The sequence below is a fragment of the Neodiprion fabricii genome, chromosome 3, assembly GCF_021155785.1.
Source record: "Neodiprion fabricii isolate iyNeoFabr1 chromosome 3, iyNeoFabr1.1, whole genome shotgun sequence".
In the NCBI taxonomy this organism is placed as follows: Eukaryota; Metazoa; Arthropoda; class Insecta; order Hymenoptera; family Diprionidae; genus Neodiprion; species Neodiprion fabricii.
The window spans coordinates 29,074,143-29,100,919 of NC_060241.1; the positions used below are offsets into that span (position 1 = coordinate 29,074,143).

Consider the following 26,777-nt stretch of genomic DNA (forward strand, 5'->3'; position numbering starts at 1 on the left):
TGTAATATTACGTCGTTTAATTTATCTTGTTTTGAATTATCGGGATGAGACATCTGGCATTCAGTTTTCACAATAGAATTTAGTTTACTGAAATCCAAAATATGGTCCCGTGAACACTATTCGGACTGTTTCTTTCTTTTGTTCTGTCAAACCATTGAAACAGACGAGCGGAAGAATTAAAAAAAAGGTGAATAAATCGTTCGGAATTAAAAACAAACTTACCTTATGTACAAAGAGGCCAAGTTCATGTATACAAAGCACGTCAACAAAAATTATTCGTTTTTGACTTACAGATAAAGAATATTTCCAAAAATGTATATTCAAAAATATCAATATCACCGTCTCAGTGTCATTTGATGGTACGATTTTCATCAAACGACAGAAGTCTAAGGTCGGTATTCCAAGTTAGTTCTTATTTTCACGACGGCCTTAAGACAGCTCTATAGACGTATATTGCGGGCGTAGAGCCGTTTATCAGGTAAGGATGACAGATTTTTTTATTATGACTATTAAATAACGTATATTAGTATTATACAGCCTAGGTACATTCATCAGTCATCGAGTTGCATTGTATAACGGACTGGCAATTGAAACAATGTTTGGTTGAATACAAAATTCTTCTATGCCAATACATGTACATATAATACTATAGCGATTTATTTACAATAATTATAGTAGCGCAAGCTTATGATGAAATTAAATGTACTTGATCAGTGTTTATATCCAACATATAATTGCATCAGATAATTCTTAGAACATACTGCGTGACATCCAAAATCGTAAAATTTTTCGCTAATATAGTGTTTAAATCGTGCCTATGATCACTTGGTGATTCGCTAAATTTGAGAGAAGGATCATAATGACATTACTGATAGAAAATATTGTATTAAATAACTTAAATCGAATCAAAAATTTACAATGATTATATTCGAAATGGCCTCGCTGCTAAACATTCTGCATCCAGCAAAATAATGTCTGATACAGTTTCAATTGTTAATTAAGCCTAAAATTGCCTGAGCGCTAGCCTTGTCTTATAGTCCTGGTTTCGTTTGCTGCTCGATTACAGGTTTAAAATGTATTCATTGTCTATCATATTTTAACATCTATTTGTACACGCGGTGAGTATAAATTGATTTGAAAGGTAGGAAATATAGTTGCACTTATGGCTTAGCGGCGATACATATTTCACTATTACTTATGTTTGTACGTTGATACATTCCTCATACTATGAAGAGATAATTATACGAAAAAACGGATCAATATTTCTTCACTGGAGTTGAATGATCTTTGAAAAAAAAAAAAAGAAACACGCTAAGTTAGTATACGACAACCTTGGGTGTAGCAAAGAGAAGAAAAATATTTCATTCGACTTTATTGTTGCGTATTTAAAATTTTCTATAATTGAAATTAATTGTTGCTGTGTCAATGGGTGTTCATTAAAATGAAAATGCACCGCTCTTCAACAGGTTCAACAATTTTTAATTCACCTTAAATATTGGACTTGTGTTGTACAAGTAATGCAATGGAAAAAGTAACTAGATGAAGAATTATGCTCTCACAGTATGTTATCTCAATTTTTCTACACCGCAACTCTATCTTGTTTAACTAGGTAGGAGGCAGGTTACATGACAATATCCAATTGTTGCCCGACAAGAATGAGTGGAAGATAAAACATACACATACAAGGTGAAAGGAAGCTCCCACCTGCTTAATTGATGCCGGCATCAAAAAATAAAACACATACATACCCTGAAAGTAGAATTGCATGTTATAAATGTTAGAGTTAAAATATTTTTAGAGAGCCTGTATAAGTGTGTTACTTCTCTGCGAGGTAATCGATATATTTCAATTTTCCGATACACGATAACGAATATAATGATAAGAAAAAATGATACATGGTATTACGCGGTGAAGTCATTCATCCAAATAATAGATGCCATTTCACTCTAATGTAAAATTTTCTAAGTATCAAAATCAAATATAACTGTTGATGAACGTGTTATATTGCTTTGTTTTCGAATTACATTATTAGTATTTCTTTTTTTTCCGTCTCAGGGTATTCAAGTCTTAATATCAGCAGATCAATGAGAAGATTTTATTAACCACATTCCTTATTTATCAATCCAAGCCTTGATTTGGTAGCGGCTGCGCCATTCTCAAAAAAGATATATTTTTTACTCATCAAATTAATTAATGAAAAGAAACTATCTTCGTTACTGACCTCGGTATAAATTTACTTACGTCCAATTATACAGTTCGACCATTTTATGCCACATGACTTTTGTCATCCTGATACATAGGGTATTTTATTTAAACAATAGACCTCGATTAGGATGGAAAAAAGTTAGTAACCACCAACCTTGCAAGTCTGTTGACAAGGATGCATTGACGTAATAGACATTTGTTATTTTGATAAACAAACGCTTCCAATTTCGTTGACTTATTGCTCCATTGCTCGTGCGGTGCAATGCTAATACTTAATCGACTAATATATCACGTTAAATAAAAATGACTCTGGATTTATAAGTGTTGACTTTATATAAACAGGGATCGGTATAATAGTTCACTACCTGTTTACTTTGGTCCCATCTCATTCCCTCGCTCTCTTCTTCACTACCTTCTAACACTGTGTGCGGCAGCAGTCTTCACAGTTTGACACAACTCTACACACACTCGTATACTCGTTTGTCCATTGGATACAACGGTCCTTCTTTTGATCCTTTATACACTTTGGAGTTGAAGATAGTATTTATCAGCACGTGTTGCAGGCATGCACTATGCACTAGCTCAGTTTAGCCGCCCAGAGTATGGTCTGTCAGGAATTCGGGGGGGAATATTGGGAACAGGTCGCCTACAACATACATATTTAATGAGTAACAGTTATATGTGATAATAAATAATAATGATTAATTTATAATATGATGAGATATGACCAATGAATTTTTTTACGTTATTATTGAATTTGATTTTTAACCTGACATCGGTACCAGAATGACAAACCGGTTCTACGGAACTTGGCATCAGAAAAATTCGATGTAAGTATTCAATAATTCAATGAGCTGACCATACTAATAATATTGATTGAATAGACTGTAAAAGATACAGAAATGAAATTTACACTGTGTGTATACTTTGTAATACAAAAGTGTTATTTTTTTTTCTCAATTTCAATAAATACGTATAATCATTATTATCTAGAGCTAATGAAAATATTAACTAATATAGAATGCCGAGTTTTGATCAAATGAATTCTTTTCGTATGAATACAATAACACAATGAATACTGAAAACACTTTATTGAAAACATTTCTTGCGTAACATGCATAAAAAGTAAGACATGCATGAATAGAATAGTTTCGAAGGAGTTCTAAAAATCTGTCAAAATTGCAAACAGTAACTGAAGTATATCAACATAGAAGAAAAAAGAATGGGAAACTCAGCGACCTTAGAAATAATATATTAAACAATTTGATTTAGAAATCCCTTGATTCTTAAACAATAACATATACATATCCTGAAATGCATGTCAAGCACAGAAACACCAAAGACCCGTGAATGAAATGAGATAATTTTTTATACACATGAAACTAATTAGAAACAGAAAATAATGAATTATGATAGTAAGCTGAAGCAACAACGTGTACATTTATTATTATCGAGGAAAAGGAATTAGATTAGGATTAATAACAAGACAGAACATAGGCACACATTTTACAAATAATGTATAAATGTGTGTCCAGTATTCGTACAATTTACGATTATTATGTCATAATCGTTTATATTTTTTAACATAGTATAGTAGTCCCTATATACACATTTATATTGCAATAATCAGTGTACTTCTTATACAATATAAGTTCACATAAAACTTGTGTTTTATATATTAGAGTACGTTCGTGAAGTAACCCTACGTTAGAAGCATGAATGGCATTTCATCTTTGGAAGGTACAATTGGAGATGTCCATGCGTGTGTGTGTGTGTGTGTATGTGTGTGTCTATGCCCATATGCCACAATACGATTCCCAGTATATGGTCTACCAATAATTATTACAATTTTTCGACGCATTGCAATACAACTGAATGATAAAAACTTAGTCTACCTACGTGAAGGAACACTTGAAGAGAAAGAAAAAAAATAAAGATGGATACCTCATCTATAGATGTTGGTCGCGGGATTTTTCAACAAGGCTTTGAGCCTATAATACCAATGATACTTCATAAATTATGTGCTAGATTTGATGTAATGTATTAAATCTTTCGAGACCGAGAAACCTTCGAAATGGACTTATGTGGCATTATCAATTAAGCTGCTGATTGGAAGAGCCATGTATTAAAATTCTACTATGTAACCGATTTATAACCAGAAGAAAATATGTCTCATATTTTAAACCGGGGAACCTAATTACTTTCAGCACGGAACGATGAGCAAAGAGAAACACGGAATAGTGCAAATTTAGCATGTACAACTTAAGAAGTGGACCCCAGGAAATTGTTTCTACCACATAGGTACGTATTAAAATTCAACCCATAAATTTTCAGGTTTTACGATTTATTATTATATGCAAAATATTTTCATCCAAAGAATAATTTTTGTCATACATTTCCATTTTGGCGTATTCAGACTATAAGATTCCCTTATATGTGTGTGCATATATGGTAATACAATATTTTTAAAAACTGCCTGGGGATTAACTCCCGAAGTCGAGACGAGTATGAAAGTTGTACACCACTAGTATGAAGAATCGATAATATTCGGCACACCACTTACGCAAAGACTCGAATCGTGTGATATTCCACTAGATATCATTTTGCATTGATCAAAATCATTTGATAAAATCAGAATTCCCCAATTTAAAGCATTCATTAATATGACTATAGTACAAAAATATAAATTCAATTGAACCAAGGATTACTTCACGTACAAGTATTTTAGCTTTTCGTTTTTAAATTCACTTCAAACGTCTGATGGCAAGTAATATTCTTAAACCGTTACAAGTGTAACATTAATTAATCGAGGACACTATTTTATTGAAGTCACTATACATTGCAAATATTCAACTTGGTATACTTATCTGTCAAATATTAAGGCTCTAGGTGGAAGCATTCGGTGTATCAAACTTCGATTTTATGAAAGAAAAATGTTATTGATGTTTCAATGTAAATTTTGTAACAAACACAACGAAAAGTATAGTCAGAAAAAAACATAGATTTGAAAATGAAAATAGCGATACCAAGCCGTATTATTCATAATGGTGCGGATGAATACTGAAGATGAATTTCTCGAATGATCTGAATGAAAATATTGTTAAGGAGTCCTTTAGGAGTTGAGTTGAATATCCGCAAGCAAGTTCATGTTATATCCCTGGGATTCATCATTTTATGTAATACTACGATCTAAATTGCAATAACTACTTACGCTAATGTCATAAATATTATTATTATTTTTTAGTTTTCTCTGTTTTTTTCTTCTAATTGTTATATATTTACCAACATTGTTTTATTTAGTCACAGAAGCGATCAGTTCAGTGCATTACTACAGTAACAATTTTTCCGCCCCATATTCAGTACTACGTGAGAGCATTTAGTAATTGCAAAAACAGAAGGAAAATTCATGTTCTCAATATAATTTAATTTGGAAAATTTACAACTAATATCTATTCTAAGTTGTCTCTAATCGCGTTTCTTCTAAGAAGTCGTATTAATAATTGACTTATGAATCCAGAGTGAATATAAGAAACCATCAATTAACTCATAAGACTCTGGTTTCCAAATAACTAGTTACACCGTCTGTTCGTTGTCGTTTGATCTGTGAAGTTACTTCTCATTTCACGTATATTGAAAACAAGCTACTACTTACACGCAAGTGATTTTTACAGATTGATCTGCGTACAGAAATCATACTCCGATCGAAAATTATAAGGAAATAAAAAATAAAAAAATGAAATGGTAAAAGTTAATTGAAACTGCAATGTAGGTAAATTTGAACATTTCTTAATGTGCTAATATCTACCGAACATGGGACATGGTGCTACAGACTAGATTTATAACTTATTAGCCTGGCAACAGTGCATGAATCTGTTAGATATACAATGTACACTGTACAATAACATTCCGATATAATGCCACTCGTGACTGCACATATTTTCATAAATAATAAATAACGTTCATATATGAATGCAGCACTACCCAGCTCTGAATGGAATGGTACGAGTTGACGTTTTTCTTATCATTTAATTTGAAAAAAACATTCACTTTCACAGTGAAATAGATTGTTTTATTAAGCAGAACTTGACATATACTTTGGCAATTAATGTTGTAACCTTCATATGGATCAAGTATATTCAGATATAATAATTTGATGCGATAACGTTTACATGACTTACGATTGATACTCTATATTTGAAAAGACCAAATAATTGTTATAACAAATCTCTAATTTCGTTGACGATAGAGCTAATGTTTTCATTATCTTTTACAATAAACTCCGAAGGTAGCTGCAATATATCACATATTATGATGAAGGAGGTTTTGCTTTAGGTAGCTAATAGTTAAACAATCTTTATCGACGCACTGACATTTCTATAAATGAAAATGACCAAACATCAAATTTATACTAAAGTTCAATCTCCTGTTTTCCAATTTTTTAAAACTACTTAGCACTTCACTTGTTCAGTATCGATTTCTAACATTTAAAATTTAATTAACACGATGATATAACCGTACAGTGAATACGAGATCGCTTTATCATAACAGCATGACATTTTTGTCCGATAATAATTGTAAATATCACTGAGAATCGTTACCAAGTAATTATATATGAAGATAACATTTATTCTTCTATATCAGAAAACAATACATTGCGGTTCAACTGCAAGAAATGCTTATATTTCTAATTCAGCTGATCTATTTGTGGAATGCCGGCAGAGTTTACTTGTAGTAAGGACATCTAATAATCACCGCTATTCTTGGTAGACTTTTCAGGACTTAGTTACTTAGGGAATCGTTTTCCGTTTACTAGGAATGTTAGAACCTTCAATTATACTTACGACTATATGTAAAATTAAACCGATTGCTCAGCTGATAAATACTAATCTTTTTATCCATTTCAAACACATTCGCAGCAGGTTCTGATTTCACGAAGCAAAATAATTTTGACATCAATCATAATTTCACGCAAAAAATAGGGAGACTTGACCCACTGCAAAGTGGGACACTCGAGAAAAGAACATGATTATGATTATGCGAGTGAAATTTTTCTGTTCCTGTTTGCATACCTGCATTGATTTTTAAAAATTTTTTTTCGGAACAAAATAGGGTTCCTTTGAAAAATATGAAGAATAATTTTTCATACAAGTTTTACCTGTCTCATTTTGCTTTACTTTCACTGGTCTCACTTATATTCTTTACGCCGGAAACGTTTTTCACAACTAATAATTATATTGGAGCTGCTTAGCAATTCTCGCAATTGAATAATTTAAAATTGTATTTAAACTATATCATTCATTAATAGCAGTAAATTTATTTTACACAGAGTTGAATTTGATAATTCTGAATAATTTACTTGAAAACACGTATTGGCGTCAATGAATTCAACGCTGCGAACTGTCCAACACTTGGTGAATTACTTTTACTTTTTTGAGACGTCAGTCATCAAATAAAGCAAAAATCCAATTTTCAAGGGTCAAATCTCTCAACTAACGTTTCATTAAAATATAATATCTATACATCGTAATAATTACCATTGGATCGTTAGAATGAGTTTTTTTTTTCTATTCAGTAATTTAACAATATTAATCTTTCCTCTTTTCAACCCTACAAATATTATGTGTATTAAATATACACTTAAGAACTAGGGTGCCAATAAGGAAATCTTTGGTGAAAGGGCAACCTCTGAACTATGCGCACAACGCCTGTGCCAACACATGCACAAGTTTTCGTTTGCAGCATTTTTCCGTTACGCTCGGCTCACGTAAAAGTTGTGCACGCATGCCTCGGAGGTTTCCTATTTCACCAAATATTCCCTGTATAATTAGCTATGATCTATTATCCAATTGAAACACAGCACAAGACAATCAAAAACTAGGTACTGTACAGGTATAGCTAATGCCAATTTTATATAATTGATACAATATTCAATCGCGATTGAATAAAAATCCATTTCTAGAACATTTATCGCAACCCAGAAAGTCATATTCATTTCTGTGATCATTTATAATTGAAGTACATACAACACATATCCAAGCAACTTTTGAAAAGTTCACTTCATTCGTAGCATAAAAATTTAATTTGTCTGTAACAATTTTGTGGCTAGAATTACAATAGTTATTAATTGACGTTTAGTCATAGTCTGTTGAAAAATTTTCTTTATCCAAATTTCCAACAGCCTGATTTATGTTGTAAATAAATGAAATCTCAAGATCGTATTCAAGTCCAGTATCCAATACGGGATTTATTATTTTGTCGAGTCCCACAATCCATTGTAGCATACAATTAGATAAGTATACAATTTATACACATATCATATCTTCTAATACCGTATATCATGACTACAGATTTTAGTTGAAACTTCAGTTTTGGATTAAATAGCCATGGCAAGAGCTGAATAAAAATTCTCCGATCTGAGTTATGAAAAATTTCTATAGTCTGATTTGTACACTAGTTTTCACTCTGGCTCGTTGGCCAGTACACAAAGTTTGATAAGGCTTTGCATCGTCGTACATATAAATGTATACTAAGAAGCAATTTTGAAACTCTAGTTGGAATCAAAACAGTAAATATATTCTAGAATTTACTAAAAAGTACCTAAAACTGTCCTTAGACACGGTTCAACGAATACCTATTATTATTATAATTTTTGTTTTCTTTGCAAATACACGAATTTATAAAACGAACAATTCAATTTTCTTTAACTCTGGGTTACACATGCATGTGTACTTCAATCAATATATTGGTTTCATGCGAGACGAGTTACCCTTGATGTAAAACTTGTTAACACGGGACTTTTCCATTTATGCTCTAAATGATAGGTTTTGTAAAATCGAATACTAATTCTATCCTGTTGAACCTTGAGAATGATCCAAGGGTAAAGCAGTCTGTTCATGATCGCATGAGATACAATACGAATAATGTTATACCATACTTTGTGTCTATTTCCCAATGTCGTATACTTGTAAATAGTTTAGAAATCTAACAGTCATTAATTCAGCTTGTAAAATCATGCACAGAAATCAATAAGTTAGTTGCAAATTAGTAAACTTTTTCCATACAACAGAGATTAGAATTAGTTTCATCTTAACCCTGAACAGTCTACCATTCTACATAAGTTCAATTATTCATTTCAATTTAGATAGGCAACTGCAAAGTTGGATATGGCAAGCGATAGCATTTTTTTTTCATTATTTACTTGATCCTGAATGCATCCATCATCTCGTTCATAGCAGCATTAGCAGCAGCCTGTGTAGCAGCTTGACCCACTCGTTGCTGCAGCCCACCCCCACGACTAAACACATCAGTTTGTATTTACACTCTAAATTAACTAGAAATAGTTTACGTTTTGCTTAACACAATAATATGCTTGTTTAAGGGTTCCATTTTCTTTCAAAATAGCTGTATAAACAAGGCTGTGAACAATGGTACTGAGTTTTTACTGAGACATCCACATTGTTCCAAACTGATCCATTTTCTTTGCATTGTAAATAATTTTGAGCCTCTTCAGAAGGTATGTGCATCTTAAAATAGGGCACTTCTGGGTGGATAGTGTTAAAAAAAAAAAAACAAAAAACATTCCAGTGGCCGATTGACATTTTCTACACTTTAGGAACGCTTCACTAATTTTTACCCATATTAAGTAGGACTAAAAATATTGCAACACTTTAAATAGCATTATATAGTTTATAGATAGCCCCGTGCCATTTTTAAGAAATAATTTTCTGGCACTTGCTCTAACGGGATATAACCATTAAGGAAGAAGAAGAAGAAGAAAAAATCGTCCTTCGAACTTCAATAAATTAAAGAATTAGTTGATTTTCACGAAAGTTTCGCAAATATCTTTATAATAACATTGAAAATGAATTTGCGTTTCTTTCACTTTCAAATTTATATTCACGTATGTGCATTATGATAATAACTGATTTTCAAATGATCTTCTTTACACAAGATGAAGAAAACTGAAACTTTTGGTTTATAGTTTCTTCCACTTTTTCAGAACCTAACAGTAGTTATGTATCACTGATGTTATAGAATTGCATTTTTAGTCTTCTATCACCAAGCATCCACTCACAAAAGAAAGTGCATTGAGAAAATAACGTTATAATCGGGCGCACATTACATTCTTAGTTTCGTGTCTTTACGCATCCACTTAACAAACAGAGTGCATAATATGAATCGAGCTCATGTTATAATCAGGCGCCGACATGTCCTTCTCCAGGGAAATTTTCAAGTGATATAATATGTGTTCGGCTTAGTGACAATATTAAAAACATGAGTACGTAATTCAAAAATTACGATGTATTGCTGACATGTGGACACCTGTACTGAATGACGTCAAAAGAATACTAATGATACAGTACCGATTGTAGAATGTTGGGTGTTAAATGCAATGTCATGCTGTTATTTGTTACAATTGTTATTTGGTGAAAACCAAAAACCGTTAACCACTGAATTATAAATATTTTCAAATGGTATATACAAGAATTACATACAATTTGAAATGCAAGTAGCTCAACAGTGGAAAAAGTAATTTAAACATGAATAATAAATATATTTTACATTTTTTGAAATATCCAAAACACATCATGTTTAAATTAAGAACATACAAGTACTTGCATTTCATAAATTCTCAGTATTGCCAGGCTAAATTATGCTGTTAGTAACACTAGCAGAGATGTGCAGATTTTAGTAACTACACATCAAAGCTGACTTGATGGTATACGTATAAGCGAGACGATATCAACAATAATAGAATTTTATTCAATACTGCCGTTACTGTACATGAGAAACTGCATGTTGACTCAGCAGCTCAGGTTATCTCCAAAATGCAAGACAAACATAATAACATTTGAAAAGCTTTTACCATACCTATTAACCAAAGTTAGATTTTCAATGATGACCGAAAACATGTCTAATTCCACAATGCAATGATTGAAGTTACGTTACTGCCGTAGATATGTTTACCATAAATTGAAAGTGATTCCGGCAAGGAGTATTTTATAAGTGAACTTTACATTTATTGTACAAATTTGCACACCTCCAACAGCAACTATCACGTACTATACATAGAATATGTAGATATAGAATACAATTTAGTGAGAACATTTTGAGTATTAAATATTTACGAACTAGATGCAACAAATATATATGGGTTAGTAGCGACTAGATGTTAATGTGAAGAAGTTATTGTCGGCGCCTGGAATAAAAAGGAACATTAACACTGCAGCCCGATTGAATATGAAACTAAATTGCCTGGCGTGTAGATTTTAAGTCACAAAAATATCTGGAATTCCGTTAGTGAGAAAATGTTTCTCTATAAATTGATAACTCATCTCTACCTAGGTATTATAATAGGTATTACATAGATCATTAACACAGACCTGTAGGCAGTAGAATCAATAGCAAAGCTTCTTTATATTCAAGCGTATTTGGAGCTGAATGCACAAATATTACCACAAAGCATTCATATATTATCCAAGATCACAACGTATGTGATGTTTCATACACGTAATGTATTTTGCATTCCAGGAATCATTCAAAATTAACTTCAATACCTGCCCTGATTTTTTTTTACCACACCCCTAAATAACTGTTGTATTTAACTGCCATCCATTTTTTAATTTTGTGAAGACCTGAACTCTAATTCTGAACTGTGAGTAACTGGAACATGCTGTTCAAATTAGTGACCTAATCGTCTAATTATCACAATAGTAAAATCTTCAAAAAAGATATTGAAGAAAAGACATTGCTAAAAATACGTAATGTAGTTTCAAAGTTTCGGAAAAAGATATTGGTAAGGATAATTTCCACTTTGTGAAATTTGCGTAACAATTACGTTATTTCATTTTACGCTAATAGTGTATCAACAGTTCGCAACGGATGATGAAATTTTAAATAAAGAGAGTAAAGCACGCAATTAGTACTTACGATGGTATGAGTGGTGGTGGCAGGCCAGGGGTGGCTCGGACTGGAGGGGGTGCACCGGGTCCAGGTCTGTTGGGAATAGCTGGTGCTGGTCGTCCCCCAGCTGGTACCGGTGGCGGAGCCCGCGAGCTTGCTGGAGGCACCATTGACTGTGCAACACCTCGCCTCGGCCCACCAGGAGATGGTGGAGATAGCCTGTAAAAAAACATGCAATGAGTATTTACCATGAATGATAATCATCACTGGTTCTTTACTCATCCGTCACACGTGACTAAGAAATTCAATTGTCAAAATGTCTTTTACGATGTAAGTTGGATACTTCAAGTTATCAATAGATTTGAAGGTTTGTATGCAGCTAGAAATAACACATAATAGCAATTTCAATAATACACTTTAAAATTGATATTCAACTTTCGATACTTTTAATTATCTGTTTTTTTCCTCCCAATCCATACCAATATTGATGCACTCTGGCTCAATTGGCACAGAACATAGTGCTTTAGCTAACACTTATGACATGATATATCAATGCGCAACTGGTCATTGAATTAGATAAATTGTATTCACACTGTATGAACAATATAAAAAAACTTTTTACAAATAGTTCACATCAACTACAGATTGACGAAGCAAAAAGACAAATCGTAAATAAAAGTGGTAAAAATGGAGACAATCGAGGTGTAATAAGATTCAGAAATGTAAAGTATGAGTGAGTAAATATATGGTCTTACCCAAGACTGAAGCGTTCACGTTCAGAGCAAATGGAAAATGCGGACAGAAAGATGTAGAAAAGTAGTAAATTCGTAACATAGGCGAATAAGAGCATGCAAATATGTAATCCAAATATTACCTTGGATTTTCACCGGACGCCAGCCAATCACTTTTGACTGGAGGTGGTACTGGTGTAGAAACTGTTGCCATTGAGACATCTCCAATAATTCGTAAAGCTTCTTTGCAAGCATGATACATTCTAAGCATTTCCTCGCGCTTCTGGGCTTCTTCGGGTGATTCTTCCATCATAGAAGACTGAAAATTCTCTCAGCATTAGTAATTCAAGGATTCACGATTTGAAATTATATTATAATTAAAGTCATCTGTTCATTGTTTCAGTTAAAATTAATGCCCCATTGATTCATCACCGAACAATCAACGGAACATTGTTGCATTACACGGACATATGATATTATCATCTGCTGTAAATACTGAATACACTGTGGTTTTCTAGAGACACTTCAGTCTTTAGTCACTATATTCTCCCACAAATAAATTGTTACAATACAGAATACACAAAATTAGTAGAGTTTTTGCTTTCGAGATACGAACGTTCTTTTCTTTTTAAATACAAAATATCATCAAATTAATCATAGCGTACATATATCTCAACCCAGATTTGTTCTCTGTTACGAGGACAAAAAAAAGAATAAGGTAGGGATAAGGATTAGCTTAGGAATCGGTAAGCATTATTTAGGACAAGGACTTACAGTAAGAGGTGAAATGAAATTCTTCAAATTATCTATTTCTTCTTTGGATAACTGGGAAAAAAGGAATTATTCGTAAGTTTTATAAAAATAAATAACAGTTTCCGTCCAAACATCTTGTTCACATTCCTGTAAAGTTTTCACGAAAAATATTAACAATTAGACGAGATAATTTGCTTTGACTTACTTGGTCACCGCTGGCATAAAGATGAGCTAATAATTCTCCATTGATGAAATCCTTTGCATTATTGATAATCAACATCATGATAGCTTTTGGTACAAGATCTCGCGTTGTTTTTGTGACTATTTTCATATAGGAGTCAACAAGATTTCTTATAGTTTCCACCTGTCGTTCCAGCTGAGGATCCATTGAAGATTGATTCTCAGTTCCACCCTAAGAACAGACATCTTCCATTTGTATCACAATCATTATAAAGAGTATACTTGGTAGACGTATCCTGTATTGCCATTGTGTAAACAATATGCGCAGTGTCGAATGTGAAATGATACAAACGAGTTCAAAGAATAAGTTTAACTGTGCTTTATATTTTTGTGCGAAGAAATGATTGTACCTTAATTAACGTAACAAAATGAACAAAACGTATAATCAGGAAACATAAAACCATTGTGTTTTGTGGTGTTTTCGATTTCAGGTGTAATCACAGTATGCCAGATATGATGCAAGTATATGTATATCTATGTAACCATGGTGAAAGTAGTTGTTTGTGATTTTACAACAGCGTGGCATGAATATTTAAAAGTGCATCATACGATTTCATCAAACACCAAATCAACTCAAATTTCATACCAACCTCATATCCTTCCTTTTGTGTGAAACAGTTTGAAAACAGAGATACAATGACAAATACAAGAAATAAATATATTTCAATTAACCACCACCATGAATATGCCTAGCTTCTAACATAGTGATTGCACTTTTACAATACTGACGCAAAAACAGCACTCGATCTTGTCATTGTTAAGAGTCTAAGGACGATGGAAGTACTATTAGATCCAAACCACCACATAGTTAAAATCAAAATAAGAAAACTGAAAAACTAAAAGCACAATTTCGCATGCTGTGGAACCACTCACCCTAGGTAGTAGAATATCCTAGAACGAACGAAAGAAATGGTAATGATAGAAATTATAACACTAATGGGACTGTTTAATGCAATCACCTGTGAGACTGCAGGATTATAAAAAAAAAAACAGAATATTTAAAATATAGGTCCCATTATATTCGTATAGATTCGAAAAGTGAAAGTTAGATGAGATAAGCATGGAACTCGGCGGATGTATAAGTATTGATTCTCACATGCAAATTGACGATCGATTGGTGAATAAATTTTCAAATTTCAATAGTTACTAAAAATTACATAGGTATATACTTCGGTCTGCAGGAATATATGATATTTTTAATTTCCTTGAAGATTAATGAATAATTATCAATTCGAAGGATTGTTGAACTGTCTTCAAAGACACCTGATGATATCCGTATTTTCTGACATCTCAAGTAAAGATTCAAGTGACAGATATCTTACCTCGCCATCGCCATTAGCCTGTTCTGTTGCTCTCTCAGGATATACTCCAGCTCTGAGGAACGAGGCTTTCCATGAATCGACATCATCTTGTGTCTCACAACTCAATTCCAACTGCTTATAGTCTTTGTATACATTTCTCCCTTCGGGATTGAACAACGCGAATAAATGCCTTCGTGACATGAAGCTCTGTTCCAGATCTCGCAGCTTCAATCCATCCAGAGGTAACATATACTTTTTTTCTCTTTCCTACTCAAACAGGATAGAACCCCGTCATTTCAACAATTCACATGTCACGTACAAGTCCATATTACTAGTCTAACATTAACGAATAGAGATTACAAAACTTTTAAGGTTTGTCCAGAATTATAGCAATCTCAATGTCATTCATCTTTGTATTTACCTTAATTTACACAATTATTATGACGTCGGTAAAAAGCATCGAGTTGTGTTGAAAAAAAGATATTTACCTCCTCATCTTTGAACCAGGAGATGCTCTCTGAAGTAAGAACAAACCAATAATCTCTCGAACCACCCTTCATAATTCCCAAGTTATGTATGCACATGTAGCCCTTGCGGATAACTTGATTTCCCAACGTATGACGACCTGCTTTAACTGAATTTTCAGACGATTGCTGAGCACTATAACAGAAACAACATTGTACTGTGAAATACTAGGCAAACAGGTACAGTGTGCAGGTACTTTATTATAGGTACAAAGGTACTTTGCTGTTGAAGACGTAATTTGAAAAATAGATAGAGAAAAAAAAACAAAGAAAAATAATAAACTATGATATATTCAACGGAGCAATAGGCAAAGCATTCGAATGAACTAATAAATATATCATATAGAGGGGGGAGAAAAAAGTCTCAGTACTCATAGCATCACTCTGAGATAGTGTGCACTGTGTTGCAATGCCATAAATTCCATGAATTAATCAATACGTTTTCGTTTCTTTGTACATGCTTTCATATTTCGTTTATACTACACATGACCATTGAATGTTGTGGCACCTATTGAATTAATTTTTTCATTGCACTTCTAGATTGGGGATTATGTTTTTACTCAAGTTCCAAGATTTTTAGATAAGTTTAGAATTAGGAATACTGATTACAAAATCTATATCCACAAATTTATAAATCAATCATTCCTTACAGTGTAAGAAAAGTCATACGAGTAATTTATTTTCTGTAATTTTGAACAAGTAATTCAGTGTTATAATTATAATGTGATAATAAGAAAAATATTGATGAGAACTTTAACTTAATAGAAACAAACTAAGAAAGCGTCAGAAGAAAGCAGTTTTTTGCAACTAAAACTGTCTCTAAAGCAAAATTTATGATATAAGAGATGTGGCTTAGTTCTATTTCAATTTTATGGTATTGCGAACTTTTTACAAATATTCACTGGTAGCCTGGGTTATTGAATTCTTTTGAATTTCGAACAAATGAGCATTTTTAATTACACGCTGTGAGACAAAAATTTACCCTGTTAGTAGCATTGTTTTTTAAAATTAAAACATTTATGGTTAAATGTCAGCTATAGCTGTATCAATTATGATTGGCGTTTTACAACTCGATGTTTGATTTTATTGTTAATATTAAATAATTGTCAGTAATTCATGTGAGTTTACTACAATGCTACACATGCCAATACATGAAGTTGACATGTAACTGAACAGATCAGAACAAAATATAAAAATAACCGATATTCGATTAAATACTAAAGCCAATCTGTTCCAGAGTTACTTACAACTGATCGATAAGTTGTCATTATCGTGAATATTGATTGAAATTCAAGTTATCGGTACACCGTGACAAATAAACATGTACAAAGAAAATTTATAATTAGAGTTGTTAGTAATGATGAATATTTGTAACCGTCTTTAATGTTCGTTCAAGACATCAAATGTTAAATATGTGGAAAAATTCAAATCTCCAAATGTTAAGATTAGAATTTATTAGAATTTGCATATAAATGCTATACCGGAAATATGGTTGAGAGACGTGATGGAATAGATAATCGTTTCTAAATACTAATATTAGCAAAATGAATTATGGTAGACTTCTGGCATACTTGTAATTATGATATTTGATATGAGAACAAAGTGAAAAACGAGAAAATGATTCTTCAATCCAGTTGAAAATCAGCACATGGCACGTACACTACCGGACATCAGATTGAAAAAAGTAACGGATATTGTGAATTAATTAAATCATAGTAGTATCTGCACACTGAAATAGAAATAGTATAACATAGATACTAAATTTTATATAAAATGCATAAAGAATTGCACATCTAGGACCTGCACAAAGAAAATAATTACAAGCAAACTATATTTCGTCAACTTTCACAAAAGCCAAAAAGAATTTATGGTAAGAATTTGTTGTTGATGTTGAGAATAATTTTAAAAATAACTCTAACAAAGCATTCACCGATCAAAAAAATAGTAGTCTGTTCAGTTTACAGCTTGAATCTTTTTTTTTCAATATTCCATAAAATTATACTGTATATGGATAAATAGAAGTTTACACAACCAAAATACGCGATTAGCCACATCATAGTTTACTCTAGAATGGCCAAAGAATTTACTTTTAGAAATACTGAAAAAAAATTTTCAACCATATCAGTGAGAAATAATTTGAAATAACCATAGCTTTGATGTTTTGAATTACTAAAAGAATTATCGTGTTAGATTCACCGTTTCGCTTAATGCAATTTTGCTGTATGATGCGAATTTCGCTTGGAATAAATTAGAGACAAATTTGCGTTGCACTATATCTTTGAGGTTTCTCACTGAAACATCTTATAGATTTCATTTTCAAGTCAGTATTAGTGAAATATTTGCAAGGTTTCCTTTCACACGTATATCTGAAAATTATTTTGGTACCTATGATGCACGCATTACTTTATAACATGCCAGTAGGTAATCAACAATCTTCTGTTGATCTTATTGTTCATAATTAAGTAATTTAAATCACAGCTTAAGTACATCCCATTTAGAAAGCACAAAGATATCAAAAAATTGTCGGGAAAAATTAGGAAAAAAAAAAATAAAAATAACCATAAATATCATGTATATGAATATTATACACAATATATTGTTTTATATTTATGCAAAAATATTCAATAAAACGCATACATACAAAACTAAACATATGAAAAAGATATAGAGACAATATCTGGAGCAGGAGATCTACATAAGAACACACATCACCGATTTTGAATTATAAATGGTGTTGAAATTACAGAAACATATATATATGTATATGTACATATACATATACATATACATATATAATATAATATTCCAAATTATAAAACGGGTGACATTTAAAAAAACACAGAGTTGCATGCTTGCAAAAATTTGTTTCTGTATTTCGTCGGTGTTATGTGCTGCGGACTAGTGTTCTAGAGCAATGAGATGAAAAGTGGATAAATAGAAAAATTCAAGAATGAGGGTAAGGTGAGAATAGAGAGAGAGAGAGAGAGAAAGAGAGAGTGGTGTCAACCTCTGTTGCCATGTACGTTGATGTTCTTACCTTGCATTATGGCTACTGGCCGCCGCGCTGCCGGTATAATTAAATAATTGTTTTTATTCGTGAAATACAGTAAAGTTGATTATGGATATAGCAATACATGTCGGGAATGAAACATATTAGAATGTGTGTGGCTGGCCAATAAATACCACGCAGTCGGATTGATTATGCATGCCAGTTTTTTTTTTTGTTTTACGCGAGCTTGAACAAAATTTAATTTATTTCAACATTCTAGTGCAATCGCAATACACTCAACTGCAGAAATACAATCAAATACAGGAATTAATATTTTTACTTTATTTAGTCATAAAACACAATCACTCCTGAATTTATAGGTCAATTTGTATCCGGCACAAGGCAACCTTGTATGAAATCAATGTAAGGTTCCTAATCACGTAGTATTTAAGGCATAGTACGATAGTATTTAAACAAGACCATTGCTTTTACCAAGTTTGTAAAGTTTCTGACTTCTGTGAGTTTTAATAATGTATTAATAATTGAAAACACCGAATATATCAACATTTCAATTTACTTCCCGTTATGGTCTTTCGAACATTAATTCATTATATGTGATTCGTAATGATGCATTAGCTGAACAGGTCAGACTCTAAATAATTTCGAACACGGCAGAGTGCTGATTATTAAAAATTGAAATTGAATATAATTGAACATTATTCCAAATTATTGCTGGTAAGCAGCCGTTTAAAGATCACTTCAATTCTACTTAATAATTTGCAAAACTTGTACTACAAGCATAAATTGCAGATTCAATGTTAATATACAACAAAATTTGAAATTAGCGTGAAAACCATTAGATTTTAAAACTTTACACACTGGTTACTTAATAATAAATGACTGTATATGATATGAGTGTACGAGAGAAAAAAATGCAACGAATTAGATTTTATGAAATAATAAAATGAAAATAATAATGATTATAAACAAGAGAATGTGTGCAATGTACACGATACAGGTATATATGGATATAGCCATTTAGATTAATGTGATGTACGCACAATGTCATACAATTACATGTACACAACGTGAATATAGGCATAATTAAGGCTTGTGATTTAGTTACTTATCAAGCACTAGAGAACTGCGACTGTGCCTCCTAATGGAAATGCGCCATGAGCGACGACGCCTAAGTTTGCCAAGTGAATAGGTCCTCATGAGGCATGCACTGCTCGAGCAAAAGTAACGTTGGGGAAATGAACTAATAAATAAAATTGTTGCAAATAAAAATAAACAATAACACCTTTCAAATCATTTTCTGCATTGATGGGTCAAAAGAAGGTATGTTCAGTTTTTTCGATGATTAAAAATATATACAATGTTCAAATCCTATTGAAGGTGATGTCTTTTAGAAAATATTCCAGAATATAATAATATTACAATGCTACCATGCAGTGTGAAATTTAAACCGAATGTTACTGATTAATTGACTGCACTACATGTTAATATAGTAAGAAATCGCATGATTTACGCATTTACATGATAAGACTCTGTGAATGCACCTGACTGAATGTTCATTACGTTTTAACGAATCGATACGGGTTTGAATATAATACAAATAATGTAAAAATGAGCATTTTTAATAAAAAAAATCAGCATAAAGTATCTGCTGGTTTATTGTGTAATATGAGTGCAAAGGTTGGAACATCATTTATGACACCATAAAATTTTCGTAACTGTCAAGATACTGCGATAATGATAAGAAGAGAAATAAATAAAATTTTTTGTGCATGTACAAACGACATAGTACGTGTATGGGGCAACGTACGAGTACAGCAATGTTTATTAACAGCGAAAAAATATGCACTTAATCCCTTACAATTAGTCGCTAAACGTGCGAATTTAGTTCGTGCAGCGAGTACAAAAAAACGCCAAAAAAACTTTTAATAAATACAAGTGACATGACCAAATATCACCATCAAAAGCTGGTATTATTAAGCGGCAATGTATTTTCACTCGTCAGTCGACTCTGCTGCTCTCGTACACGAACACTATGTATTTGAAGCTCTGTGCATGAGGATAGGTAGAGCACTAAATTTCAATGCTTGTTATGAATCGTAATTTTATCGTTCGATTAGAACTTTTTTACAATGCGTATCTTTGGAACAATTATCAGTAACATTGGTGAATTTAGAAGTGCCTTTGTTCAACGCTTCGCGTCTTTAGTGATTGACCGGATAACTATGAATGTCGTTGTCCCGAAAAAAATGGAATTCTGCACACAAAAGTTGATATTTTTATGTTCAAGTTATTGAAGTACAATTCCAGTTATTAAACTCAGTTTGTGGTTGACCGACTAGATATTGAGAATTGGAGAAGATATGATGTTATATGTCGTAATGAATTTTAAATCTTTTTTGATACATGTACATACCTGTATGCAATTTATAAAATACTCCAAAGATATTACAATTTACGGGATTCTAAAGTGAGATTGTTTGAGTTAGTTTGCGTACAAAAAATCATGTACAATAAAGCACTTATGAGGAAGAGGATAGGTGGTATAGAAAACTGTTCAGTAATAAGTAAACTGAAAAAAAAAAAAAAAATGGCCAAACAAAAAAAAAAAATATACCAAGCCAACGTAAAGTATTAAGAGAAAAAAAAAGAGAGAAAGAAGAGAAATAAATTTACAAAATAAGAAGATAATAATATAACGGAATAACTATCGATTCTAAAAGTTTCAGTTTTTCTATATATTTGCCACAGCTTGATCTGATAAAATTCTGACGAAATATTAGCAGACCGATGAAAGACTATGTAAGTACGTAATCGTATGCCAAAGAGCGACTTGTAGGTGAAATAGCACTTACTTGGCAAAGCCGATAAAATCTTCGTGATTCGTGTTCATGTATGCCAGTTCACAATCAACCAAGAGTATCAACTGGTCTTTACAAAGCTGCTCTCGCTGCCTTACATGAGTGGTTATAATACGTTCAGTTTCCTCTCGAAGTCTGGGATAACGAGCCATCTGTAATTTAAAAAAGAAACGGATCAAAAAGTGGATAATATTTTATAATTTAATTTCTATTAATTATAATTTTTAATAATTTAAAATTTGTATTAATACATTCATCTTTCATTGTCAGTTTATGAAAACAGAAATAGCAGCCACACGCAACAGCAATCAAGTTTTCAATTCGATAATCAAAACTTGCAATTTATTCTCTTCGATAGTGATTATGAATTTCGGTATACTAACCCTGTCAGTGCAAATACGCACAACATTGCTAAGTTCTTGTACAACCAAATCGACACACTTGAGGCTGGGCTCCTTCAGCCTGTTAATTTGTTTTTTGACGATCGCTTCAAAGGCCATATCGGGAGTGAACAGACCAACTCTGATTCCTAAAAAAAAGTATAAACAATTCGTATGATTTAAGCTTTATACATAATACTAGGGTCACCGGATTAGCAACGTATTTTTATCATGATTTTAGAATAAGTGATTAAGAAAAATATTTCTGGAATACTAACCGTGAATATTTCTAATTGCAAAAGCAATTTCTCGCCTTAGTTCCTTTTCGTCAAATTCCATTTTAACTATTTCAAATGGGAAACGTTCATGGAAGATTCTGTTTATTTTCGCACCACCGCTTAATTCATTGGTATTGATTTGTGCTGAACCAGAACCCTCGATGGTCCTCTCAAAATCTGACTGCAGTTGTTGAATCATTCTAGAAAATCAAATGACTCAATGCAATTTATAACAATTTACAAACGTAATTACGTACATCTGAAGAGAGAAGATGATGTTTTAAAGATAGGAATATCTCACAAGATTTACCATATAAGACTTGCAATAACTGCAATAACCAGCGAGGTAGGTATAATTCGAAGGAAGCAAGAATAAATATTTGTTAATTTTTTATCTAACTCTATTTTCGATATTATGGCAGCTAGAATTGACATTACTTATCCCACATAATAGTCTGTACATAAAGCTTTTTTTCAAAATGTAGTTAATTGTTAAATGTAAGTTATTTACTTCTATGTTAGGAATTAAAAATCAATGAATTTCAGAATGCCTTGGTAATGTAGGCAAAAAATGTTCACTACTCAAACATTGCAAGTCTCATGCTTCGTTATAAACGCAATCACTGCAAGTATTTTGCTTTGTTAGAATTCTACAATTATCAGCGTACTAATAATAATTGGCGAAAACCGTAATGGGGGAAAAAAAAAATAAATACTCGAGATACATACATAAACATTTGTATTGATCTGTAAAAAAAAAAGAGAAATATGTGTCTAAAAACCAAGACTGTTCATCCATCAAATATTATTTTCTAACCACGTAAGTAGCCACCGACAAATGAAATGATTACGTCAATCCTATTCAACTCTGTTAAATTTGGACTTGAATTTTGCATTTAACTGATTCAGGCATGACGGATATGTTTTTATCAATTCTAATCCATTTATACGGGCATAATATTAGTAGCACTAGCAGAATATCCCACTAACGTAACAAATCAAATGCAGTTTTTCAAATAACTCAAATTTCAATGGAATTTAATTGCAGTGTATTTCGTTTCCAAATATATTTCCGTGTGAACTTCGTTACTTAAATTGAATTTAGTGAATAAAACACTCACTGAAGCATTGCCTTCGTCTTTATAGCTGGATCATCCGGTCTGAAGTGCTTGTATTGATCCACATCTTTTTCCAAAGTAAGTAATTGCTTCTGCAATCTATCTCGCAGCGCTGGTAATGTGTCTCTTATATGATTCGTCAGCTGTTGGTTAAGAACTCTCTGCAAGTACGGTGTTCCAAGTCTGTCTGCCAAGTGTCGATAAGACGGATGGCTGCGGCATAGAAAACGATAGGTCAATTCATTTTCAAAATTAGGATGAATAGGATGATGTAAATGCTGTGGTATTGAATATGAATATTTTTATGCAAATAGAAAAATTCGATTTGTCTCTTTTAACTTCGTACTTTCTATTCTATTGAATTTTTCAGTGTTTGGATTTGGCAATGAATACTACACAATTTTCGGAAAATTTTTTTTTTTTTTTAATTTCGGTTTCGTTGAAGAAATGTAGCTATTGTGTGCCTACCTCAATATTTTTTATGATTGTTGAGCATTTTTAGATAGAGTTTGAAGAATTTTTTTTGAAGATCAGGTTCTGAGATATTTAGTCTGAATAGAAATAATGAATTTTTTAAATTTACTAATACATGTTTTACTGAAACTTTGCTTACCTGAGAAAGAACTTTCTTTCGGCAGCCAAAGCATTTTTGATATCTTTACGACCCTCGATATCTTTTTGACTCCTATTAACGACACCGATATATCCTCGTCGAAGTGGTAGTAACTTATTTTCCAAAATATCTCTTGCATCGGTACCTTCGTCCATAAGATCGAGCTTTGTAATAACACCAATTGTGCGCACACCTTGGTAGAAAAAACAAATACCAAGAGATTATACAACATGATACACTGTATTTAACCGATCAACAAAGATTATTCATTATTCTCTGGACATTAAAGCTTTGTTGTCAAATTCAAGATGGTAGTGAAACTCATAAACAACAATCATCCAATAATATGAATATAAACGCCAGCAGCAATAGAATTACCAATAGCAGAATTAAAATTTCATTGTCACATGAATATCACTCACCCTGCGGATCCACTTCCTTGGCCAACTTGAGTGCATCACTGTTTGCCAAATCAGTGTTAGCCGGTGTTACAGCTAATATAAGACAATTGTCCCTTTTGATGAACTGAAATATCATGCCCTTTATCTGAGCTTCGATATCTACTGGTTGATCTCCGATCGGTACTTTGGTGAGACCAGGCAAATCGATCAGAGTTAAATTTAGGACTGTAAAAATAAAAAATATGCTTCAATTTTAATCTGTTAGTTCTTTATCAAATCTTCAAGTATTAGCATCGACCAGTTTTGCATACTTATACAAAATCTTTGTGTGAGTAATCTTATGTTAGGTTGAGCCCATCATGTAATTAGAAGAGGAAGAAAAGGTGACTTAAAAGATATTCCCCACATGCAATATCCTATTACTCCCCATTCTAGAGATTAACAATTAGATAGAAACATGTTCACTTATACATGATTCATTTTAAAATAAGTCATGTAGCTGAAAATAGGTTGAATCAATATTAGCTAACTACACCAATATAGCAGGTTCTTATTTAAATCTCTTTTGAACCAAGTACTTCTACTGCATGAATATGGAAAATTTGATGATTAAGATTGTTTCATTTTACAATAAGTAAATAATTACAGATAAGGTTTTAAGCACTCAGCACTATTCTGTATTTAACGCATATGTTTTGAAATTTAAACAACTTATTAACGCATATTGACAATTGAATGTTTGGTAGTTTGGTGTGTCTTGAATGCATCGGCTGTTTATTTGCTGCCGTTTTGATAAGGCAATGCACAACTGGTTGTTGAGCTTATCGCAAATTTTATAGTACGCGATTATCCTTAACAATCATAGCAGATTCTCTGTTAAACGTTAATTTTAAATTAAAAATGATAAATCTTTATTACGTATACATGCAGATATTTGTGCGTTATCAAATCAAAGAATCAACCGCCACTGTTACTTCTCATAAACAAAGTAGTTAGAATGGATAAATCAGAAGGTACACAATAAGAAAATTAAACAGTTTAAAACATGACGAAAGATGTTTACAATTCGCAAAGTTAAAAATATCACAGACAGATCCCAAAAATACATACCATTCGGCGAATATACTCTGAGGTTAATTGGTATGTTTGAAATTCCTTTGTTGCTCCCTGTAACTCTATCTGTCTCTGCTTCAATTTCTCTACGCACTTCATCAAAATCCACAAATTTTTTACCCTTACAATGAAGGAACTCGGCATGTTCTGAAACAAAAAAAATCACAAACTATTTAACACCGTATCTTTCAGTTTCATTGTACAACGAACAACGAATAAGAACAGTTGTAGTTCCCACATGAAAGAAAAAATCACTATACGTATAACGATATTGTTCATCAGTATTTTAAACCAAATACCACGTGGATTTGTAGGTTCATTTTCATACTCAACTCCAAGATGAGTATTGTCTGAATTTTTAAATGGTTAGTGACAAATATCAGAGGTAACACAAAGACATTTTTTGTTGAAAAATGGTTGCGTTACATTCCTATGAGGTTGAATATAATGATGCACTTTCACAAAAAAATCGTTATTTCATTAGTTTACAACCGTCTGAAATTCATCATTCTATAATACCTTAATACAACGTAGTCATATTTTGAAAACTTAACTCTTTCAAAGGCATTCCTGAGTTGTAAGTCAGTTATTTTTTAATAATGTTTGATTATATTAATGTCACTGACTTTATCTTGGCAAATTTATTTCAAAAGATTTGTTTTACCAGCATAAAGTAGAAGCATTTATAAATTTTTATGAAATTTAGTGTCGCATCATTTCAGATGAATATTACGAAATATTTCTAGTTTATTCCATTTAGTAAACAAGAAGCACATTGCAACTTGTTAAAACTTTCAGGGTGAGTCAGCAGAGTTTTATGTATCGATTAAAATATCAGAACACCTAGTTTTGTGTTTATCAGTTTCCACTTGAATATCAGTTGCAAAAAATGTAATACCAGATGAAATTTTTACAAAAGTATCTGGAACATGAAAAATTGAATTTATCAACACTTTTAAACATTTGAAAATGCCATGCACAAATTCATGCTTGTAATGCTATAATTTTTAATATTTGTATTTTCTTGAATTAGACCGTTAGTGATTATATACCAAGTGAATTAACATCAAGGTAGTATAAAGGTAATGTGCCTGAAGTGCGAAAGAGAAACTTTGGAATGCAAATGCATGCAATATTTATGATACAAGTTCTTTTGATAAAAATCTCTACAGATTACATAACAAAAATTATCAATTCTGTCTGAATAAACCAGAAACAAAATGTCGTACCCAGTGACGATATTTTACAAACTAACCAGCACAGATATAATTTCGTTTACATTTTCCTTCAACTGAAAGTACTGAAGATCAAGCACATAAAAGCCGAGTGAAGGAGATAACTTTTACATT

General features: G+C 32.1%; 1 protein-coding gene across 10 annotated transcripts in view; it reads right to left on the reverse strand.

Moving 5' to 3' along the window:
* Positions 1–385: 385 nt before the first annotated feature.
* Positions 386–26,777, reverse strand: part of LOC124177326 (dynamin) — a 31,204-nt gene continuing 4,812 nt past the window's right edge. For 2 of the 10 annotated variants that reach the window (XM_046559607.1, XM_046559598.1), the window contains exons 3-19: positions 25,426–25,575; positions 24,337–24,540; positions 23,915–24,107; positions 23,305–23,514; positions 22,184–22,383; positions 21,909–22,054; positions 21,520–21,677; positions 18,695–18,721; positions 15,622–15,793; positions 15,155–15,400; positions 14,423–14,434; positions 13,798–14,004; positions 12,983–13,158; positions 12,864–12,869; positions 12,136–12,327; positions 9,404–9,499; positions 386–2,851 (exon numbers count right to left, since the gene is read on the reverse strand). In XM_046559607.1, coding sequence (XP_046415563.1) covers positions 2,788–2,851; positions 9,404–9,499; positions 12,136–12,327; positions 12,864–12,869; positions 12,983–13,158; positions 13,798–14,004; positions 14,423–14,434; positions 15,155–15,400; positions 15,622–15,793; positions 18,695–18,721; positions 21,520–21,677; positions 21,909–22,054; positions 22,184–22,383; positions 23,305–23,514; positions 23,915–24,107; positions 24,337–24,540; positions 25,426–25,575 — 2,459 coding nt within the window. In that variant the 3' untranslated portion in view covers positions 386–2,787. Of the gene's footprint in view, positions 2,852–5,466; positions 11,405–12,135; positions 12,328–12,863; positions 12,870–12,982; positions 13,159–13,797; positions 14,005–14,422; positions 14,435–15,154; positions 15,401–15,621; positions 15,794–18,694; positions 18,722–21,519; positions 21,678–21,908; positions 22,055–22,183; positions 22,384–23,304; positions 23,515–23,914; positions 24,108–24,336; positions 24,541–25,425; positions 25,576–26,777 lie in introns of those variants that run through there. The other 8 variants (XM_046559606.1, XM_046559602.1, XM_046559600.1 and 5 more) reach the window with 8 other exon arrangements.